Genomic DNA, 18,133 nt, shown 5'->3' with positions numbered 1-18,133 from the left:
TCTTATTTCTTATTCAGTCTTTTTTCCTCACACTTACCTATCATGGGATTTTATAAGATATTTAATATAATGCACAAGTTGAATGAACCGTTTTATGCCAGTTTGGAGCTTGACAGCCAAAGTCCTCATTTATTTTCATTATGTGAAGGTTAGTCATCAAAAAAGCGAGGGAATGTCATATACTGTAGGCTTTAAATGGTACAAAGAAAATGATGACAAGATATTCTTAAGGGTGAAATAACCTTTGTAGTTTGCATATGTTACTCAGCACCTCAGCCATATGTTCTACCAAAGGCTTTTTCAGCTTGTAAACCCTACACCAAGTATCTGGAGGGGTAACATTTGATAGGTCCTACTGAAAACTTACACTTCTGCTCACATTACTATAAATATTCTATGCAAAATGCATAACAGATAGCACAGCAGGTTGACACTTTGATCTTTGCTTATCTTGGTCCGTGAAATTTGAATGATTGGATTTCATCCAGCTCATAAAATCGTAACACTTGCAGCTCATTTCAGCTTTGATGCCGTCGTCCATCTGCGTTAGAGTCACTGAGGGATATTGAAAAACAACTAACAAACAGGGCTACGTCGTTACCTTTGAGACGGCGCCATTGTTTTATAGGGAAGGGCTTGAGCGATTTATATTAATTTAGCCACATTGAGGACTAAACTGCCACAACCTCTCGAGTGCTTTAGTCGCACCACCCTGCCACCGGTCCTTTTCCCCACGTGTATTGAATTCCTATAGGCTAATCCACTCCCATTTCCCTCTTCCTAATCCTGCAGTGTAGCAGAATGCTAAACGCACTCATGTCAGCCTTGCATTATGCAGCATTTCTTTTGGGATCCTGGTATCCACAGCTCTCCTCCACACCATAAGGATTAGCGAGAATGTTACGATACAGCATGAGCTCTGGACTAGCGCTGTGTCAAACAAATACAAGAGCAGTTTGTTTCTCAAGCTGTGATCAGGTTAGCATTGGCGCTTTGTTATTGTGCTATCTTTGCTCTCCCTGCTTCGTTTCCTCTACCCCGAGGCTAAGAGCAAAAAAGAAGTGGTAGAGATTGCTCTGAAGCCTGGCAATTATCAGTTAATAAACAACAGAAGAGTTCTATTAGTGTTTGTTAGCATGTGGGAGCCGCCTGTGATGCCGTTGTCAGGAGGATTCGAGATTTCTTTCATCAGAGCGGAGTGCCGCTTTGCTGTAGTGACTCAGACTAGACTTTTTTTTTTTCAGTTCATGTTAACCAAGCCTTGAGGATTAAATGCTAACCCAGAGGTTATTTGATGATGGTGTTGTGGAGTCCCAGCTCAGCTACAGTAAGTGTTGTAATAAGTGTGGCTGAGTTCAAGATGAGCTACACACTGTTTCGGCATCATTTATATGATTGCCCACTTGTTTGTTTTAATCTAAATGCTTGATTATACTGAGGGAAGTAAAGTAAGTAAAATAATCCAGTTGCATATTAGTGGTGCTATAGAAAAGTGTAGCAATCAGGGTCTATTAATTTTACAATACAGTGGTCCCTCTTTATTCGTGGGAGTTACGTTCTAAAAACAACCCGCAATAGACGAAATCCGCAAAGTAGTCAGCTTTATTTTTACAATTATTATAGATGTTTTAAGGCTGTACAACCCCCCAATACACACTTTATACAATTTTCTCAGAAAGGCATTAACATTTTCACTCTTTTCTCTCTTGTTTAAACACTCTCAAAGTTCAAACCTTCATAGAAAAATAAGTCCAGTGTAATAGAATGAAATGAAAGATCTAAACCATTTGATCTTCATTATTCTGTAATGGTGCCCATACAGCAGCTTAACTTATACCTTTAGCATGTCCGGAAGTTCAACTTTTTGTGCGATAGTTAGCATCTTCCTCTGCAGTTTGGGTGCTACTGCTGGTGCCTTTGACAGTGCAGAATGTTTCATCGACGTTGTGGGGAGAAAACTTGCAAACATACTGTACATACTTCAAAGTTACACTGCTAGTGATCAAAGATTTATGTAAATTTGGCAAGCTGAACACATTCTGGACTGTACAGGAGACACGGCACGGAGGAGATTGATTGACAAAAGTCTACAGCCAGTCAAGGTGCCAATAAGGATGCGTTGTAGAAAAAAGCATGTCAATTTGCATGAAAACAATCCATGAAACTGCAAAGTCATGAAAAGTGAACCGCGTTATAGCGATATAGCGAGGGACCACTGTACACTAACTGTACACTGTGTCGGCGCCAGTGGTGTAGTGGTTAGTGCGTCGACACATGCTTTCCTGTCAATACTCTCTACTGTCTTATACAAAAAAAAGGTGAAAACCCCAAAAAATAATACAATTTAAAAAAAATAATAAAAAAAGACTTTGCCATTTGTTCAAATTATTTAAAATGAGTTGAAACAACACAATTATTTAGGTTTTTTTAGACAACTTAATTGTTTTATGTTCAATAAAAATGTTTTATTAAGTATGTTTACTTAATGGATTTGTGGGGTTGCTTAGTGGTTAGCACTGTCACCTCACAGAAAGAAGGTTGCTGGTTTGAGTCCTGGCTGGCATGTATTTGTGGAGTGCATGTTCTCATGTTTGCATGGGTTTCCTTCTGGTGCTGTGGTATCAATTCAATTCAATTCACCTTTATTTGTATAGCGCTTTTACAATGTAGATTGTGTCAAAGCAGCTTCACATAAAAGGTCATAGTAAAATCCATAGCAAATCCAACGATGCACAGCTCTACAGATCCCGAACCATGCAAGCCAGTGGCGACAGCGGAGAGGGAAAAAAAAACTTCACTAATTGTCGAAAGTAAAGAAAAAAAAACCTTGAGAGAAACCAGACTAAGTTGGGCACGATCATTTTAATTGTCTAAAGACATGCGCTATAGGTGAATTGGATGAACTAAATTAGCCGTAGTGTGTGTGAATGTGAGTGTGTATGGGTGTTTTCCAGTAATGGGTTGCAGCTGGAAGGCCATCAGCCCTGAAAAACATGCCGAACAAGTTGGCAGTCCATTCTGCTGTGGTAACCCCTCATAAATAAGGGACAAATCCGAAGGAAAATGAATGAATAAATAATCAATTTGTATTGGGATGACATGCAGTAATTGTGTGGAACCCAGCATTTTTTTGCAGTGTACTAGATTTATTGCATAAATAATTCTTACTTTTTGGACCTAAACATGCTCATGAAATCTCAAAAATTTGCACACTCACACATTTAAAGTATTAAAGTGTTACTACATCTACTACATCTGATCTGGGATTTAGAATTCAGTGTGGTAAAACATCTCAACAGTACTATCTACCGTGTACAGTTTGAACAAAATACCCTCTGTGCTATGTTTCATGTAAACATACAAAATTGGAGACATGGAATATCCCAATACCTACAAAATGCCTATTAGAGAAAACTCGACATTGAGTTATTTTTATTTTTAAAAAATTTTATTATTTTTTTTGGAGGGCATTTTTCAGAAGATGTAATAAAAAGATCCTGTGGCTGATGCGGTGGTGCAGTGGGTAGCATAATCGTCTCACAGCAAGAAGGTCGCTGGTTCGAGCCTCGGCTGGGTCAGTTGGCATTTCTGTGTGGAGTTTACATGTTTACTCTAAGGCTCAATCCCAATTCTAAGCCTTAGCCCTTCTTTTTATCCCTGCCACTCGTTTCATCATTCATGTGAAGGAGTAGGGGTGTCCTCAATTCTCTTTAGTGTGAAGGCATATGGCTAAGGAGAAGGGCCACATAGCTTTTGAAACTGAGATTTTTTTAGGGCCAGACTCGAAACCAAGGGGTACAAAATTTTTGGAAATCAGGGGATGCACAAATTAGTATTTTTACTACAAAATTTTACAACAAACAAGTACATGTTTTAATACATCCATAACTGCATTTGTGTTTTACCGTCTTGCTTTAAAAACGATAAATAAAATTCAAAATTTCGCTATCTATAATCCATAATAATTACTCTTGTATAGTAGTCCCACAACATACTTTCACATCTGTCACTCGATGACACTCGAATACCCGGTCAGAAATGTCAAGTGGCTGGGAATGGTGTTTTTACAGTGTCTGGTGTAATTCTCATGTAGTTTTCTGATAGATGAATATGGCTACGGTGTAAATACACAGCACAGTTACAAGCTTGTTGCCGCATTATATTGTTATGATAACATGATACCGTTGCCTTCAGTGATGTCCTGAAGATAGATACCAAAAAATAATGCAACTGGAATAACTACAGCAGTCGCCATCATCAATCTTATATGAAGTAAGAGCTTGCGATGACATATGACGACGTGTACAGGTGTTGTAGTGATGTCCCATTTCTTAGGGGGAAATTTTGAAGCCCTTTCCCTTCACAATCTGTTTCAATGGGGAAGCGGAAGAGGTAAACAAATAGAATTGGGATTGGGCCTAAATTTGGTCAGTGTAATCTACTATAGGCCTTTGTGAAGAGTTTTCATTATAGGGCATGTCCATTGCAGCCTGACAAAATCCAGTGTTTATCAAGGAAGTGGTTGTTATATCTCAGACATGCAATGTCCAGTCTGCCCTAAACTTCACATGCTTGATAAAATTTCTCATTAGAAGACATCTTTAAGTCAGTATTTAGTTATAATCATAGTTTCACCTTATGGCAACAGGAAATGTCAAAGTTTTAATTGTAATAGTGATTACATTTTGTGTGAATTGAAAAGAAAATGTTTCATAATGTGCTTAGATGTCAACCTTAAAAGATACTGTATTATTAAGTTTAGCAATCTTTGTTAGTTTTTTCTTCTTCTCATATTTGAGATGTGGTCTGTTTATGAGTCACAAAGAGAGACTTTCTTAATTGCTTGTGAATTCCAGCAGAGAGGATGCATGTTCTTTCGTGCAGCGTTTATCACATCTGAAATGCTCGGAATAAAGCCCAGGTTGAAAGGAGTTTTGATTAGTGTCACAGAAAAATCACCTCAAAGCATAACACTCCATTTGTTTGTGCTCTAGAGACTCTGTCCCCCAAACCTCCTCTAACCTGATGACTCATAATAATTAAGTTGATTATAGCTGCTTTCTTTTATTTTTCTGCATATAGCGGCAAGCAAACAAGCTTTTAGTCTGGCTATTTGGTAAAAAAAAAATCTGTTTTAATAACATTCAGCTTTTTGTCCAGGTGCTGCGATAGACTATCAATATGTATTTGATCGCAGGATTAAATGCAGACATATTGCAGACAGGATAGACTCTGCAAGGAAAGCTAATATGGGTTTCCTCCAGATGAGTTCATGGCCTATGGAAAGGATGCTCACCACCTGGAGTTGGCATACGGCCTGTCACCCAGAAGAGTGGGGTGGATATCATGTAGAGCAGTGGGTCACCGGGGCCAGCAGCTGTGTGGCCGGCCTCTCTCTTCATCAACAAATCTCTCTTTAATTAGCTCACCTAGTGCCCTTTCCCCAGACGAGCACCCAAACACAAAGTCTTCCATCAAATCTCCCCACAGTCGCTCTCCTTCTCCCATTGGGATCTCCAGGATCTCACCTGCATCTGAGCCTGAGGCTTAATGGAAAAGTCATCGTAACGCTAATTAAATAGCCTTTCACAGTGTGTGGCACATATCGAGTTGAGCTGCTGACTCTGAGCCACTAACATTTGTGAAATGCGTTTGATTGACACTATTGTATTAATATTTCAGGTCTTATCTTGAACTCGTAAATGGATAGTTCACTCAAATATATGACAATTAGGCCATCATTTACTCAACCTCATAGGAAGATAATTCAACTAATATCACATGAGCAATGAGTGATTTTTGAAAGCTTGAGTTGAATTGAAGGCGATATTGATTTTATACAACATTTGGGTCAATAAAATAATTTGGATTTTCAATTTTAATGAAAGTATTACATATAAAGCCGCAGCATAAACTATTTGAAATTCTGGTTAGAGCACAGTCAGCTGATTTGAATGTTATCACTTGATTGAATGGCCATTATCAGTGAATATCACCTGATAGAAATGGGCCAGTAGGAGCCTTCTGTTACTATCTATCCACATGGTTAATCAGGTATAGATCACATACTGCTGCGGCCAAAGGTTAATCAGAATTATTTCTATTATTTATTAAATTTCCCATTAATTGTATTTTATGAATGTCTACCCCTACCCAAACCGTCACAGTAATGTAAAAACAGATCTGGTTCTGGAGTCTTCTCTATTAGTATAGCTGATTAACCATGTGGATGGATGATAACAACCTTCTGAGCCTACCAGTAGGCACAGAAGGCCCCCACTGGCCCATATCTATCAGCTGATAACTACTTATAACGGCCAATCAATCGTGTGATAACATTCAAGGCGTTTGACACAGTAGTGTTTTGTTTCTAAATGAAGCTGCATTTTGAATGAATCTAGTCAATTGATGATTCAATGTTCCATTCATGTAGAGGGCTGACATTAACGGCCTGTTTCCACTGACTGGTACAGTCCTGGTACAGTACGGGTTGGTACATGTCACATTTATCAGGCTTGCATTTCCACTGTCAAAAGGGTACCAATGGTGGTGGGTGTGGTGTACGACAGAAAGTTTCAGTCGACGTCATTCTCGCTCGAGGAACTATCGAACTTTTCTGAACTTCTCACAAAATAGATGCTTTATACACATAAATACTTGCCTATAAATGTTCATTACTAACTTCTCTATAATCAGGATTTGATTATAACTGCAGATCAATAATGTGAATATGAGAAATAGCCTACTGTAACGTCTGCAATTATATAAAGTAAATAAATAAATGCAATGTATATGAACACATACAGACCCTGACAGTCTCCAATATGTTACCAATTACAGAAAAACTACACACAGCATAGATTTAGTCCTTATTTGGGTTTAAAAACAACATGCAGCAAATAGCTTACAGTCAGTACAAACCTCTCATCTGTCTTTAATCCTCTCCAGCACATTTAACCTCTTGTTAGAAAGTAATTCCATCATTCTATAATAGTCCAAAAGGTGATGATAATAGTTAAACATGGCAGTTTGTTCATGGTTTAGGTTGCTGAACGAATAATTTTCTCATTTTTTCCAGCTTCTCCTTTGTTTTTTCGTTCTTCACTCTCGCGTCTGTCCTTTTCTAAATGGATTGGATGTCAGAAGCACTTCAATAATCATGTGCACGTTATTATCATCAGCTCAATAAGTTATTTTAAATACAGAAGCGTGGCGAGCTCTCTGGAAAAAGTGAAACCACTCGCACTTTTAGACGGCCTCTTAAAACAAAAACAGGACATGGCAGATTTTGTTCTTCTTGGATTTGTGGCTGTTCATCAAGATGACGACAAGGTTTGTTTGAGCTTGGTTTGACCATGGCTCATTATTATATGTATATACAATTAATGTATAGTGATGTCTCGACTGTGTACATTCAAAAAATATATATTTTTTGCTCGTTCAAACTGCTTATTTAAAATGAGCTTAAACAACACAATTCTTGAGATTTCACTGAGACAACTTAACAACAACTTTTTTGTGTTCAATCCACATAAATTTGTTAAAAGTGTTAAGTTTACTTAATTTGTGTTGGGGCAACATGAATGAATTGTGTGGAACCCTGCATTTTTTACAGTGTATTTAAAAAAGGTTTCTTTGTTTTCATTCTCCTGCGAGTGACTTATCTCTGTAAATCAATAGCATTCAGCTGAGTGTCTAGCTCTGCCTTTTGGTACCCTTTTGTCATGCTAGGTACCCTTTGTAAAGGGTACCCAAAAAGTGGTAAGGTATGGTTTGCTTGTAGGCACCTTTTGACAGTGGAAACGGCCATAAAAGCGTACCGAACTGCACCGTACCACTCAGTCGAAACAGGCCATAAAAGAGCTTACATCAAGAATGAATCAGTCATTTAAACAAATCAAATGAATGAATAAATCAATCATATTGATGTGATATGACATCAACGTCTGGTAGTAATGTAGTATTACTACCAGACATTTAAAAATGAATCAATACTCTCTTTTTCTTCTCAACATGTTCCCTCATGGTCAAAATTTACTAATGGCTCGTTTCCAGTGGGTACGGTACAGGTCAGTATGGGTCACCTTTATCAGGCTTGCATTTCCACTGCTAAAAAGGTACCAATTGTACTCTTTTGGTGGGCATGGTGTACGACAGAAAGTTTCAGTCAATGTCATTTTTGCTTGAGAAAATGTCTACAGTAAAGCTGTACAGGTCGTTCACATATCATATGAGAAGCACTTCTCACAAAACAGATGGTTTGTACACATAAATACTTGTGTAGAAATGTTTATTACTAACTTTTCTATGAACATGAGTTGATTATAACTGCAGATCAATGACAGTGTGAAATGGCCTACTTTAATGTCTGTAATTATATTAAATAAATAAATAAATGCAACATATATGAACACATACCGACCCTTACAGTCTCTGATATTTTACCAATAACAGAGAAACTACACACAGCATACATTTAGTCCTTTTTTGGGTTCAAAAACAACACGAAATATATCTCTGTAAACCAATAGCATTCAGCTGTGCGTCTAGCGCCGCCTTTTGGTACTCTTTCTCGTGTTTGGTACTCTTTCGAAAGGGTGCCGAAAAAGTGGTATGGTAGGGTTCGGTACGGTACGCCTTTTGACAGTGGAAACGGCCATAAAAGCGTACCAATCCGTACTTTACCGTACCATACCACTCAGTGGAAATGGGCCATAAAACACACACACACACACACACACACACACACACACACACACACAGACTTTAATAACCCATCTTGAGTGTTTGTTTTTGTATGTTCATAAATATCCCTTTAATTGCCTAAGCAAACAGGCTGATCTCGATGATACCATATACCTATAATTGTATATTAAAGAGTGTTTTAAAATCAAAACCTGTAATTAACTGCACTCTTAACACATTATGTATTTCAGTTCACTCATAAGCATAGACTCACAGGTGTTAGAATAAGCCTTCTCTCTGACAGGCTATTACCAACTGCCACAGGTCACAAAGCATGTTTGAGATTTCATACATAAAGAGCAGCATTCGGCTTGTGCTAGATTGAGTCTGTCTCCAGAAGCAGTACAGTGTACAGTTGGGCAGGAGTCCTGCGTGGTGCAGTTTGAGAACCCAGAATAAATGTGTTGCTGGGGAGTCATGCAGCATGTCTCTTAGACCCCAGGGGACTGCAGATATTCAGGCAAATGCACTTGCTATTCATCGGAGAATGGACAAAGACAAAGCAATCTCCACCTGTGAAGATTGCCTGTGCTCCTCACTGAGCAGCAGTTCTCAAGTGACTCAGAAAAGCCACAGTCTGTTTCTTCATCCACCAGCCGAGCTCTGCTGCCCGCAGGCCGCCATATGTGCTCCTGCCATGACTGGCATTTAATTACAAATTAGACATTTTCTGTCACCGCAGATGGATGAATGATAGAAAGAAATGGGATAAATGGTCAGGATGCAAGAGGAAAGGAAACTTTATGTGCTTGTTAGTGCTTTGCAGTCTGAATCACTCACTTGTTCACTGTGTGACGAGTGAATGGATGGAAGTGAGTTATATGGAAACTGTAGAAAAAAAAAACTTTATATTAAACTTTGTTAAATTTTGCATAATTTAGAATTTAATAGTAGACGAGTAGACTTATTATAATCTTTAAATAACCATAAATCACTAAAGACTCATAGCAAAGATACATTTAAAAAGTCAATAAGCCTACCTTAACGTATGCGCTCTGTTATTTTGTAACATATTTATGAATCCTTTTTGAAAAGCTTATTTTTATGGCTTAATAAGCACATAAACTTACTGTAGCTCCTTCGTCTGACCATTAAAACGTGAAGAATTATTTCTTCTAGTTTATTTAATTCTGAATACAATTCATTTATGGCTGCTCCTCATGACTTTTACTGCTTTAAAATTAAACATGGCCATACAATGCGTAATGACGTTAATACAGTAGCTGTTTATCATTTCATGTTAATGCCATTGGTTAAGTTCGACTATTTTGCACAGTTATGCTGTGTGCTGTTTCAAGTGGAATACACTAAAATACATCAGGTGGAATCAAATAAGGTGTATAATAATAACTGCAGGCTGCTATTCCTGACCCGGTTTTGATGTACTCTAAATAGAGTCAAGAAGTCAAGTCTGAAACACCTGGAATCGAGCACCTGTAGTGCTTGCCATTATTTTATGGTCCTGTTTATGTTAGCAGTCTGAAAAAGTAGGGAAATTAATAGGAAATTGATGCCTGGTTTCCACTTTGGGCAACATGAAAGACTCAGCGGTCATAGATACCCAAAACTTTTCCTATTTACATTAGACGTGCTTTCTGCCATATCTCCCAGCTTTAATTCTCACATTTATTATAAACATTCCCAAACAGCGGCTGCTTGTGGTCTGTTAATATGGCATGATGTCATGCAACATTATGGTCTCTGTAAATATGCCACCCACCACTTGAACTGAGGCACATTGCTTCATTGTAACCAGAAAATATTCAGTATTTTTGCTCTATTCTTTTGTTGAGGTCTCTAAACATCATTAAAATAGAATAAAAACAAAGGTTTTTACCCCCCCCCCCCCCCCCAATTTAAATCAGCTAGTGGCCATGGAAACACATTTAAAATATTTTACTGTATATAAAACCAAATGACCTAAAATAATAAGAAAAATGTTATCTACTGTATGCATATATGTAGGTATGTGTACTATAAGTCCTGAACTTGATCAGTTGGTTGCCACAAAAATAAAGAACTAAAATGAAAATACAAATAAAATTGAAACGTAAATACAATAAACGGAAATACAAACATAAGGATAAGTCTGGGGTTAATTTTAGATTTTCATTTTCAGAGAATCTCTTTAGTTTATAGTATATATAGTGTTGTTAGCACTATTCACTACCTGACAAAAGTCTTGTCCTCGATCCCAGTTGTAAGAGCAACAAATAATAACTTGGCTTCTTGCTGATCATTTGGAAAAGTGGCAAAAAGTAGATTTTTGCGATGAAACCTCTGTTGAACTGCATCCCAATCATCACAAATACTGCATAAGACCTATTGGAACCCACATGGACCCAAGATTTCACAGAAATCAGTCAAGTTTGGTGAAGGAAAAATCATGATTTGGGGTTACATTCAGTATGGGGGCGTGCGAGAGATCTGCAGAGTGGATGGCAACATCAACAGCCTGAGGTATCAAGACATTCGTGCTGTCTATTACATTACAAACCAGAGGAGAGGGCAAACTCTTCAGTAGGATAGCGCTCCTTCTCATACTTCAGCCTCCACATCAAAGTTCCTGAAAGCAAAGAAGATCAATGTACTCCAGGATTGGCCAGCCCAGTCACCAGAAATGAACATTAATGAGCATGTCTGGGGTAAGATGGAGGAGGCATTGAAGATGAATCCAAAGAATCTTGATGAACTCTGGAAGTCCTGCAAGAACGCTTTCCTTGCCATTCCAGATGACTTTATTAATAAGCTATTTGAGTCATTGCAGAGATGTATTAATGCAGTCATCCAAGCTCATGGGAGTCATACACAATATTTACTATTTTTTCACCATGACTTTATATTCTATACTGTACATTATTTCTGTAAGCAAAATCAGACCATACGGTTCTAATTAAATAATTGAAAAATCAAGGCATGATTATATTTTATTTTGGTAAAATAAGTGTGATAGAGGCCTTTGCCTTTCATATTAGCCACTTCTGATACCAACTGATCAACTAGAAGTCAAGTTATTATTTGTTGTTACTAAAACTTGGTTAGGTGACAAGACTTTTGTCAGGTAGTGTATATCAGATACTTTAAAACTAAAGATACACATTGTTTTAAGCACAAATATAACTAAAGTGTATATACAAATACATGTTCAATTGTCAGGTGTAGTCATTAGGTAAGATTGAATTTTTTTTCATCTCTTTTTTTCTAGCTGGAGGCTGCTCTTCATAATCCTGTTCAGTGTGCTTTACTCGGTTTCTCAGCGGCAAGCACTTCACTTCCTCAAGGCTACCTGTGGGTAAGTAGAAACAAGAATGCACAAATATTATCATACACGCATGTATGCATCAGAGATTCAGGATTCTTCACATTGATGTAGGTCTTAATGCTTATTGGTTCAGAATTACACTACGTTTTCTTTTTTCTTCTACCAAAATAAACAGGTTTTCATAACAAGCACTGTGAAATCACCTTTAAAAAGTTTCACACAGTAGTCTCATTCTCCTCCCTCCTTTGGTGCAGTGGGCAATTTATCACATAATCCCCCAAAGCAGGGGGATAAATCCAATTGGAGCCTTGGTTGGACACAAAAGGACGCCCTTGCCTGTGTCTTTGAGTTAATTGTTTTTGTGGTTATTCTAAAGAGCACTGAAGGTGGACTTATGTGGATTTAAAAGATACAAGAGCCATTCAGGGAAATTATATCTGGCCGGATTAGGGGCCTCTTTCTGGTGCCAAAAGTCCTTGTGTATTTCATATCCGAAATATAATTTCCTCGACATTTGATCCTGAATCCAAATCTCAGCAGCTTAAATCGCAGGGGTCAGTTTTTTAATACATCTCAGTGCATCCATTTAGTCCCAGCGGGGCTGCCAGTGTTTCTCATTAGATGTGTTAAAATGTGCTATTATGCAACACTTGTAAACTTAGTTTCCCTGCCTTTGGAGCTATGCTTTAAATTTCTGCCTCTTCTCCAGAAACTCTATGTAAAAGGCAAGTTGGCTTCGTCTGCTGGGAAGAAATGGTTATTTGATTTTACAAAGTTTACAAAGGTTACAGATGTCAACTCTTTGAAAAATGCACTCAGACTTTTATTTGAGGCTCTTAGTAGCAAGTAAGCTCGTATTTATGGTTTGCTTTCTGACTTGTGGTTGTGAAATAATCTATATTTATTACTTTTGGGCGGGCTGAAATTCAGATCCCAGGTCTACTCATGCTTTCACCATTTTACTTGGTCTGTTTTTGTGGTTGCAGTGATTTTGGACAAATCTCAGGTTGTTTTAGCTGACAGCTCTGACTAGACTTTTCCTGCAAGTCTGCCTGTACAAGCCTATAGCGGGGTTAAAGAAACCCCTAAAGCAATCAACACCTCTTCCGCTTATAGCAGGTGTCATTTTCTCGGTGAACTCGGCTGGACTGAGAGATGCGAGAAGAGAGGAAATGATTCAGTCGCTTGCTATTTCCCAAACTTTTAAGTCACTGATAACACATCATCATCACAACAGGCAGTTTTCACCGCTAGCGTTCCAAATGAGCAGTGACAGTAATCAGATCACTCGAAGATGGGCTGCTGGGATTTCTCTCATGGCTTAGATCAAAATAATGACTTTGTTTCCAGTCAGTCCAAGACAGTAAGCCAGCCAGTCAACCGCCAAATTCACTCGTCGTAGCTTCTTCACCTCGAAAATCTCAGGCGTAGTTATTGATTTCTGCCCTATGTTCATAATGTAATTCTTAGGATTATGTAGTTAATTGGTAATTATAATAGTAGATGGTTTGTTTGATGGCAGCAGCATGTCTATATACTGTACATCTGCTCATTAACACAAATTTCTAATCAGCCAATCACATGGCAGCAACTCAATGCATTTAGGCATGTAGACATGGTCAAGACGATCTACTGCAGTTCAAGCATCAGAATGGGGAAGAAAGGTGATTTAAGTGACTTCGAATGTGGCATGGTTGTTGGTGCCAGATGGACTGGTCTGAGTGTTTTAGAAACTACTGATCTACTAGGAGTTTCATGCACAACCATCTCTAGGGTTTACAAAAAGAGAAAATAGATATGTGGGTGCAAATGCCTTGTTGATGCCAGAGGTCAGAGGAGAATGGCCAGACTAGTTCAAGCTGATAGAAAGGCAACAGTAACTCAAATAGCCAATCGTTACAACCGAGGTATGCAGAAGAGCATCTCTGAACACACAACATGTCCAACCTTGAGTTGGATGGGCTACAGCAGCAGAAGATCACACCGGGTGCCACTCCTGTCAGCTAAGAACAGGAAACTGAGGTTACAATTCACACAGACTCAACAAAATTGGACAATGGAAGTTTGAAAAAACGTTGCCTTGTCTGATGAATCTCGAATTCTGCTGTGACATTCAGATGATAGGGTCAGAATTTGGTGTCAATAACATAAAACATGGATCTATCCTTATTTGTGGTGGTGTAATGGTATGGGAGATATTTTCTTGGCACACTTCGAACCCATTAGTATCAATTGAGTATCAATCGTGTCAACGCCACAGCCTGCCTGAGTATTGTTGCTGACCATATTCATTCCTTTATGATCACAGTGTACCCATCTTCTGATGGCTACATCCAGCAGGAAAACACACCATATCATAAAGTGCGAATCATCTCAGACTGGTTTCTTAAACATGACAATGAGTTCACTGTACTCAAATGGCCTCCAGAGTCACCAGACTCAATCCAATAGAGCACTTTTACAATGTGGTGGAACGGGAGATTCACATCATGGATGTGCAGCCGACTAATCTGCAGCAGCTGCGTGATGCTGTCATGTCAATATGGATTAAAATCTCTGAAGACTATTTCCAGTACCTTGTTGAAGCTCTGTCACAAAGGATTAAGGTAGTTCTGAAGGCAAAAGGGAGTCCAACCTGGTACTAGAAAGGTGTAACTAATAAAGTGGCCGGTGAGTGTATATTTAATAATAATAATTTAATGACAAGATGACATCCAAGCTCTTGACCTGCAAAAAGGAACAAATTATATTATTATCAATATCTATGCAACAATTATCAGATTTTTCAAAAATACTTTTAGACCCAATGAGAAGGGCATCACTTTTATTGTTATTTAATTTGACAAAATTAATCTGAAAGCCATAATATCTGGTCAAGGAGGAAAAAAAAACTTTAGGGTTTGGTGTACAGGTAAAGTTGAGTGACATCAGCGTACTGTAGCAGTGAAATTGTATATTGTATTTTCTAAAAATATGACCAAGGGAGAGTAAATATTTTATAATCAGGAGTGAACCCAGTACGGAACCTTGTGGAACACCAGTACTATTTACCACAGTATGTTTAAATCTTTCGATGTCTGCTTATCTATCAATCTATCTGTCTATCTATTGTTCTGCTGTATCTTTTTGTCTGTCTATGTGCACACACAGAAAGAGATTGATGCACAAACACAACTTGATTATGAAACATTTATATCAAGTAGTTATTATTAATTACTATTGATAGAATGAAGCTTTTTGTGTGTATTTTATTCAATTGTGTATTAAATAAACTTCTAGGATTTTATATAATTAAGATGCACTAGGCTAGATTTTTAAATCAAAAACACCAACATTAATATGATATAGGCTGTTTTTGATTCTCTAATTAGGGCTGGGTGATTATTGGAAGTTAAATCGCAAGCATGATTGAGCAAAGCTGCGATTGTAATGCACATCTTGTCAGGGGAGCACAATGTGATCTGTAGTAAATCTTCAGAGGGCATTCTCACAGAAAGTCTCACAAAGAAACCCAGAAAACCCTCATAGCACTTGCTGAATAAACAGTGCATTTAACTACTTTATTTGATTGAGCGTGATTAATAAACACACAATAGACCATTTCAATGCGATGTCGTCATTTGCCCATGAAAATTTCCTGCTTGTTGTTAAACTCTTTCATAACTGTAACGAGATGTAATTCGATGATAACTTTATGTTAAAACACCTGTCATAGGACTGTTTATCAGTATGTGGACCTTTTTGGAGTTTTTGGAAGCTATGGAAATCAAAAATGTAAGAATCAGAATCATCTCACATAAGGATTTCTTTTAAACACTTGTCTGAATTTATGAAGTGAGTTTGGAGTAAAACAATGTTATTTTATGTGCTAATTTTGCATGCAGGATTTACTACACAGAGCTCTTTACTAAATAGCTGTCATTATCAAAGAATGATCATCATTATTGATGATTAAATTAAATTTGATTTTAAAACTGATTGTTGTGTTACTTGTTTGTGAACTACGGCTCTGTGTTTACAGCTTGACTAAATTTGCATGAAAGCCATCTTTCATTAATCACCCAGTGTTATCCTACATACACAGTTATGATTTGTTTGAAGGCTTACATTTAAACATCCATAGACAAAATCCATATAATATTGTATTCAGAAAATATATGGGTAATTTGGATTAAAAACATAAATAATATCACAAATGGAACACAATACACAGAGGATAGAGCAATAGGGACACATGATAAAAACATTGTTACTCACACTGTTGAGATATTACTGTAAAGCCTTAAACTGTGCCTTGTTTAAAAAAAATCGCCTATCAATTGAAGCAAACATAGAAACCACAGTGTATTTCTAATACAATCTGGAACACTTTTTCCTAATGTTAATATATGTCTACAAGATGTGAGTGACAAAATATGATGAAAAAATAATAGGTCAGTGTGACATAATAAAGCAAATCCCTTAAGATTAACTTATCCAATTCTGTTGTGCTCCGTGCACTTCTGACATGAAGAAGAAAAGACAAATGTTTGAATTTGTCCATGTGTACAAACAGACAGATGAAGTCTTACTCCCCAGACTAACTTTGCTCCCTTTAGACTCTTAGTCAATTTTAGCCTAATTAATGCTCTGTTGCCCAGAGCATTGGCTGTGGGGCTGGTTTTCACGGCTTTCCAGCCAGAAAAACAAAGATGCATCCAGGGCATGTTTCCAGATATCCACTCCTCCAAACAAGTACTGATGAGTTTGCTGGGGAACTAGAATTCCAGTAGGGGTAGATCATTGTGGATTTACGCCTGTGTGAGAAAGCAGATGAACGAGGGCCCGCTGGAGGTTGTGGCTAAACAGAAAAAAAATGAGGGGGGATTCAGTAATTTTCCAAGCCTCTTGCTGAAAGATAAGTCCTCACTATCTCCCGCTGCGCTGCAGCAACAGACCGTTATTTGTGCTACCTCACCCACGAGACCTTGGTCGTCCAGATTCTCTGCCGTGATACAAATCAGACAAATGATTGCATGCAAATTAGAGGGGAACTGTAAGGCTAAAGACTATATTTAGCCAGGTCATATTGCGCACACAACATGACTCAGAATAAGAATTAATCTCTGCTGTCCAACAGCATCCCTCCCATTCGGCTGTTGTTTTCCTGTTCTTTGCTTGGGATTACAGCCCCAGTCTCTTACTATCCAGAGGTAATCATAAATGATGGGCCCTAAACAAGGGCCATTTATAATGAGGCCAGCAGACTCTCTGTAATACTCTTTCCCTTTATCTCCCTCGGTTAAACCACCTCTCGAAGGCTTTTTTGTATGGATTTTGTAATTGGAGCAGTTTAGTGCCGCACAAGAAGAGATGAGCCAATTTGTGTGGCGGGCATGATGGGATGCTGATCAGTTCGTTTAATTTCTAATAGCGAGCGGGTTGCTTTCCTTGCATAATGCATGAACAAGTAACCATGGGAGAGACTTTGCGGCCGTGCAGGGGGTGAAGACAAACACTATTTTTCTCAAACGGGGGGATTATTAATTTATGATGCAATGCAATCCCAATGTGTTACAAGAGTCTGCATTTTAAAGCAAGTCAGTAGGAAAATGGATGGGTGCAGAACCTAGATCAATTGTTGAGGCCAGGCACCAGGGGATGGATTTATGAGCAGCACTGTGCTGAAGTCTTATTCTGTCAACTACATGTAATTTCACCAAGGATCGAGTTTGTCATCTCAGTCTCTGTCTTAAGAAGGCGATCAATCATCAGCCCAAAGGAAACCCTCCATTGTCAAACAGCTCAGCTTCTTTTAAAAGACATCTCTCCACCCCACCTTTTCCTCTGCTTCTGCGATGAAAAGATCCCTGGAGTTTCAAAAAAAGATGTTTGAAGTTCTCGGGCTGATGCTGGGAATACATTAGGGGTGATAGCGCATGCATTTTAGAAGCTTTATCAAGTGGAAGACTATGAGTTAGATTTTTACGAGATATGTGATTTAAACTTTCCTGTTTTTGTGAAATTGAAATTGACAAGAATAAAATAACAGGGTTGAAAAACATTAAAGTACACAGGAAGTGAAAGAGAGTTTTTTGCTGTTTGGAAATTTCCTCCGTCTGGTTCTTGGAACTGGAAGTGAAAGCA

The 18,133-nt window shown here is 38.1% G+C and overlaps 1 protein-coding gene across 1 annotated transcript in view; it reads left to right on the top strand.

Moving 5' to 3' along the window:
* Positions 1-18,133, top strand: part of arhgef10la (Rho guanine nucleotide exchange factor (GEF) 10-like a) — a 248,459-nt gene that overhangs the window by 186,559 nt on the left and 43,767 nt on the right. The window contains exon 22 of the mRNA XM_056467799.1: positions 11,951-12,037. Within this exon, the coding sequence (XP_056323774.1) occupies positions 11,951-12,037 (87 nt within the window). The remainder of the gene's footprint in view (positions 1-11,950; positions 12,038-18,133) is intronic.

This window comes from Danio aesculapii, chromosome 11 (assembly GCF_903798145.1).
Source record: "Danio aesculapii chromosome 11, fDanAes4.1, whole genome shotgun sequence".
NCBI classification, from domain to species: Eukaryota; Metazoa; Chordata; class Actinopteri; order Cypriniformes; family Danionidae; genus Danio; species Danio aesculapii.
The sequence above is the reverse complement of the archived record's forward strand: the minus strand, read 5'-3'. Positions and strand labels throughout refer to the sequence as shown.